General features: G+C 41.6%; 1 protein-coding gene across 1 annotated transcript in view; it reads left to right on the top strand.

Moving 5' to 3' along the window:
• The first annotated feature begins 725 nt into the window (after positions 1-725).
• Positions 726-6,000, top strand: part of ABCA4 (ATP binding cassette subfamily A member 4) — a 97,171-nt gene continuing 91,896 nt past the window's right edge. The window contains exon 1 of the mRNA XM_060277455.1: positions 726-791. Coding sequence (XP_060133438.1) covers positions 726-791 — 66 coding nt within the window. The remainder of the gene's footprint in view (positions 792-6,000) is intronic.

Here is a 6,000-nt window from a genome sequence, read left to right as displayed (position 1 = left end):
AAAACAAGTATTCTCAATAGATTTCTGTAGCTACTTTAGGTCAACTGTGTATGGAAGCCTTGGGCCGGGGATGACGACCTGTAGCCTTCCAGATATTGCTGGACTACAACTCCCATCATCCCTTCAGAGGTCTCCATGGGACACCATTCCTTTTCATTTGAAAAATATTCCCCTGGATTTATGGTCAGACTAGACTCAGAGAGCATGCTGCTTGTGAGCATCCACAGGCATCTGGTTAGCTTCAGAATAGGGAAAAGTATGTACCGTAGGATTAGATAGACTTCAGCTGATCCAACAAGGCAATTCTTGTAGTCTCTAACCCTAGAAGCGGTATGACATACAGTATTTCTGAAACTTGGGTCTCCAGTTGTTGTTGGGCCACAACTCCCTTCATGGCTGACCATTGATCCTGCTAGCTAGGTATGATGGAAGTTGTAGTCCAACAACAACAACAACAACAACAACAACAACAACAACAACAACAACAACAACAACAACTTATTTTGCTGCATTGTGATCTTCAGCTTCCAACTTCTGGCTCAGCTGGAGTTTGGTTCATAGCTGAGTTTGACAAAACAAAATGAAACCCAGCCTGCAGTCCTGCAGCCATTCAGGAACATCTGCTTATAAGCTCACTTCTTTTTCAGGATTCAGCTGTCTGCAAGAAGATAACAGCAAAATATTTCTATTCTCCAAGTCTGGGATGCTGCCAGTGCATAAGAAGAATGAGTTTCCTCAGACAGGTCAGGCTTCTGCTATGGAAAAACTGGATACTGAGAAAAAGGCAGAAGGTAAGCCAGAGGGAAGGAGAGAGAGGCTGAGATTAGTTTGAGAAAATGCAGTTAATTTGCTCAAGATAAATTAAAATCATTTTGGGAAATTCAGTTCATTTGCTCAGGGCTTTTGCTGAGATGTGCTGAGTTAGTTAATCCATTCTGTTCCTGGAATATTTTTACGAAGTACATTTTAGAATCAGGTTCATGGTACTGAGTTTTCTGACAACAACAAACTTGACATACTGGACTGTTTTGTCACTAAAAGTCTCAATGAGGAAGAATACCAGCCCCCACCAACAGAGGAGGTGGTGACTAGGATTCACTTCCCCTTCAGGTCCAGCTATGCTTACATGAGAATCTAGTGGCACACAGTACTGTGAAGATATAAATAAATGGACTTTTGCTGGACAGGATGGACAGGAAGCAAATGTTCAAATGTCCAAAATACTTGAAATCTTTTCTTGTGCTTTGGTTCTTCAAAGGTCAGGAACTTGTTACAAAAGTGCCTCAACTCGAAAGCAGGCATCCTGTGAGACTGTGGGCTAAATTACAGAACCCTCAACTGCAAATGTAGACAAATGTGCCCTGTTCCAGAAAGGGAAATTCACACACACAGGGACAGCATGTGCAATCATGCACCACATCTGTCCACATCACAGTGTTCACCTGAGCACTGAGCTAGCTAGCTTAGGGGTTCCCATACTGGTGTATGTGGACCACCAGTGGTCCAGACCACCGGTGGTCCACAATTTTAATTTAGAGGGCCTGCAGTGTGTTTGTGATTGATTTGTAACTGAAGACCGGGGGCGGGGTGAGAGAGATATTCGATCCCTCACATTGAATCTCAGCAACTTCCAAGTGGTCCATGGGGAGAAATGTTTGGGAGTCACTGAGCTATAGGCATTATTTTATGTGCATCCAGATCCCCATTGAGAGCGATCAGCTAATAATGAGCTTCCCACAGCTGGTGTTGTCAGGAAACTAGGAAGGCCAGGGTTAAAAGGAGGTTCACTTTATAGCAAATACATGCCTTACGTCAGAGATGGGGTTCCTGTGCCCCCCTTCTCTCAGATACTGTTAGACTTCAGCTCCCATTATTCTTGGGAGTCCAACAACATCCGTAGGGCCATAAGTTTCCCATCTCTGCTTTACATATAGCAGATTCCGGATTCAGCCATTCCCTGGCATCACCAATTTCAACAGCTCTTAAATAGCAGGGCTTGGAAAGACCTCTGTTTGAGACCTTGGAGCAGCTCTCAGGGCCAGAGCAGAGCAGTCCTGGACTAGGTGGTGCAGGTTCTGGCTCAGTATGTCGGCTCCACATGTCCAATAAACTTGGCTATTTTGGAAAGGGCCTGCAATTAAGTTAGCAGAACAGATGCTCAGGAATTTGATTTCAGTACCAGAACTGATCCTTTCCTAGTCACCCTCTGCTCCCCAAAACAGTTCTTCGTTTCAGCAGCCTAATTGGAAAGATAGAAAGAAAAGGTTGCTGCTGTCATTTAAAAAACAGCACATCAGAAATCCTTGGTGCTTCAGCTGAGGTGGCTCAGCCAGTAGAGCATGAGACTGTTAATCTCAGGGTCATGAGTTCGAGCCCCACATTGGATAAAAGATTCCTCCATTGCAGGGAGTTGGGACTCATGGCCCCTTCCAACTCTTATTATTCTGTGATCTCTTACAAATCACACAGAGAGCTGATGTCACCTACTTTCTGCCCATCTCTGCAAAAATGGCTCTCCCATGCAAAATTTCATTTAGGCCTCAACACACATTTAATAGTGGGGTCCAACAGCAGCTTAGAGTTCTGCAAAATGATTGTTTCTAGTATTGTTTAGTCTCAAGCTTAGTGAGATCTTAAACCAAAGATTTATGATTTTGTGGAGTGGCATTTAGCGGGCTGGGGTACGGGCTTGGAAGGCATGGATGAACCTTTATATATATATATATATTTAACAAAGTTGAAACTTGAAAAATGTAGAAGGGAGGGAGCCATCTTTTCTTTTTTCTTGTAAAGACTGCTCAGGATTTCTGATCATGCTTCCTGGTGATACAGTGTGGAAAGCATTGACAAGCAGAATTTCTAAGAAGCCTCAAGCTGTTAACCTCCCTCCTTTCCCCTCTTCCAAAAGAACATTTCAAATTCCGGGCCTTGACCTTATTTTTTCATCAAGATGACCTTTTTTGTGTGTCTTGAGATGTTTTAAGATACTGGATCTGATCCAGAAAAATCACTGGGTTCTGGCATTTTGCTGAATCAGGCGGGAAAGCTCAGAGCACCTTTCACAGCGCCAGAGCCTCCAAGGTTTATATTATATAAGGGCATTCCAATTACTGTACGTGAGAAACACAGCGAAGAGGAAGTGATTTTGAATGGGGCAATTTGAAACACTGCTCTTTTGTTTTTTTTCATCCTGAGGCATCGGGAAGAAGGATTTCTGTCTCCAGTTAGAACATCTGGGTCCTTTCATTCAAAGCCCCCAAACTCAAAACACTTGCTGAGGCATTTCCAGGGGGTGGAGTGCAGGAGATTAGAAAGCCTCGGGCAAACATTGCTGCAATTTAAAAAAATAAATAGATCTGATTTATGTGTGAGACTTGATGGGCCCATCTCATCATAGTTTGAAGTGAAGTGCAAATAATAATAATAATAATAATAATAATAATAATAATAATAATAATAATAGGATTGTTGTTAAGTTCACTGAGCATGACAGCAGGAATTGACTAGTTCTTAAAACAGTGGCTAACAGCACAGTCTTTTGCCATGATTACTAGGGAGTAAGCCCCACGTTCTTAAATGGGCCCTACTCCTTAATAAGTGTGTTTTGAATTGAAGAGAACCCTAGTGCATACTTATGCTATTGATATGATGGGCACTTGGAAATAATTGCTACTAAATTCTGTTGGGCTGAACGTGTAAGTATGCATAGGATTTAAGCCTATGTAGGAAATACTTCTGTGTAAGAATGCCTTGGATGAGGCTGCATCTTAGACCTTAGGCCAACCCACCAGATTTTCATCCACAGCAAAAGGGCCATAGCTCAGTGGTGGAGTTTACACTTTGCATCCAGAAGATCACAGATTTGCTCTCTAGTAATGTGGACAGGTGGCCATGATTCTAGGACAGCTCACCTCACCACCCACCAGCCATGTATGGCAGCACATCAGTGGCATTGTAACCCTGTTGTACACTGTGGTTTGTTTGTCAAGGCCTGGTCTAACTTTTCAGTGTTGTGGTTAAGGAACTCATAGGATGGTAATTAGTGGGTATTCAGTGTAGCAAGATAACCCCAGCATGAATAATGATCATTTATTTGTCGGAGGGGAGGAAAATATATGGTTCGCCAAATATCTTGGCAGCTTTGTGTATTAATTCCCTCAAACTACTTTGTGGCTTCTTTCCATGTAAGAAATAATGTGAACATTTCTTTTCTTTTACCTTGCTGCTTAAAATAATAGAATATATAATGATGTATAAGGCAAAAGCACACCAATAACACATTGGAGAAGTCTTAATGAAACAGCACTTGACCCAATTTTACAAAAATTCCACAAACAGCAAGACCCAAAGTTCATAAAACGGCAATAAAAATGTTGGCAAGGAACAACTTCAATAAGACAAAATAGTCAGCTAAAAGCTTTCTTTTAGAAATAGATCTTAAACAGACACTTAAAACCATTCAGCGTCAGAGCTTGGTGACTCTCGCCTGGAATGCCATTTGACAAGATGGATGCCACCAGAAGAAGGCCCTGATCCTTGTGACTGCTTTCCACATAGATAGACAGATCTGGAGCAAGGCTACATGTGGGGACAAACATAGGGTGCTCCGTAAGATATCTGGGTCAATTAGGGTTTGAAAGGTTAAAACCAGCACCAGAAACAAACCATGTTGGCAACAATATAGATTAGACAAAAAATGGGCATACTATGTTCTGAATTCCTTATTCCAGTTAAGAACCTTGCGGCAGCATGTTGCAGTTTCTGGATGCCTCAAGGGCAGTCCCATGCAGAGCAGATTTCAGTAGTCTAACCAGGAGTTGACTGGAGCAAAAATAACTGTAGTGAGATCCAGCTACATTCACACATTCAGTGTCATGTCTAGTTTTATTCAAAGACAAACACTGCAGTATTTTTTTCTTTTTGTGGAATATTCATTTGTCTTCTAACCCTTAATGGACTAGTCTTAACATAATAACCTTTTTAATATTCAAGAATGAGGGGGTGAAATGATTATGTAAGGCCAGTATAGCTCTAAAAGCTTATACACCTGCATCCTTATCAACATGTGAGCAAATATAATATGAATTTGCTTAACTCAACATATATAAAGCTGGTGAGAAAGGCATCTGTACTTTGACAAGCTAGTGCTTGGAATGCAGAGCACATCCTTTTCCGGTGTGTCATAAGATCATGTTTTCCAGTAATTGAATAGTGGTGTGAAGTCATTGCACACACCCTACACAGGCAGTAACCAGTGATGTAGAGATGGGCTGGGAAAACCATAACCATGAGGGCAACAAATCGTTCATCTGCTTTAACTATCTTTTATCTAGTGACTCAGAGTAGGAAGGTAGGGTGGCAGAAGCTACACATTTTAAGCAATATGCAGTTTGTGTATGAGCAATTGAAAATAGTAAATTCCACACTAAGTTTTCAAATGCAGGTAAAATTCTCATCTTTATATTACAGTAGGAAGCTAGGAAACGTATATCAATGATACCTATAGTCAGGTCATCCATCCATCTTGTCAAATCACTGTCAGTAGCTTTCCAATGTTTCAAACTACGTACGAGTTTGTTCAGTCTACCTAAAGATGACAGGGATTGAACCTGAAACCTTCTGCATGCAAAGTGGATGCTGTAAGCTAAAGCCCTTCTCAAAGCCATTTCTGCTTTTTGTGATGATGTATGGAGGGCCATCTTGTGCATTATACAGTGACAAACATGAGTGACCCTGTAGAGATATGCATGTTTTCAGCAGCCAGTTTCTCCCATTCATGTTTTATATTTTAGGTGTATACTTAAAATTTATTATGAAGCTTGTGAAGAGCCATCATAATGAATCTACCTGTATTTTTCACAATGGTTTTATAATTCCAAGGGTCCGTGGTGGCTGGTGCTTATTGATGGGGCAGAAGGCAATCCAACAGTAGCTTGAGCCAGAGCCAGTGAGAAGTTGAGCCAGAGCCCATGACAGGCATGGCCAAGCCATTCTACCTTT

The sequence above is a fragment of the Zootoca vivipara genome, chromosome 7 (assembly GCF_963506605.1).
Source record: "Zootoca vivipara chromosome 7, rZooViv1.1, whole genome shotgun sequence".
Taxonomy (NCBI): Eukaryota; Metazoa; Chordata; class Lepidosauria; order Squamata; family Lacertidae; genus Zootoca; species Zootoca vivipara.
Note: the sequence above shows the minus strand (reverse complement) of the source record. Positions and strands in the feature narration are given on the sequence as shown.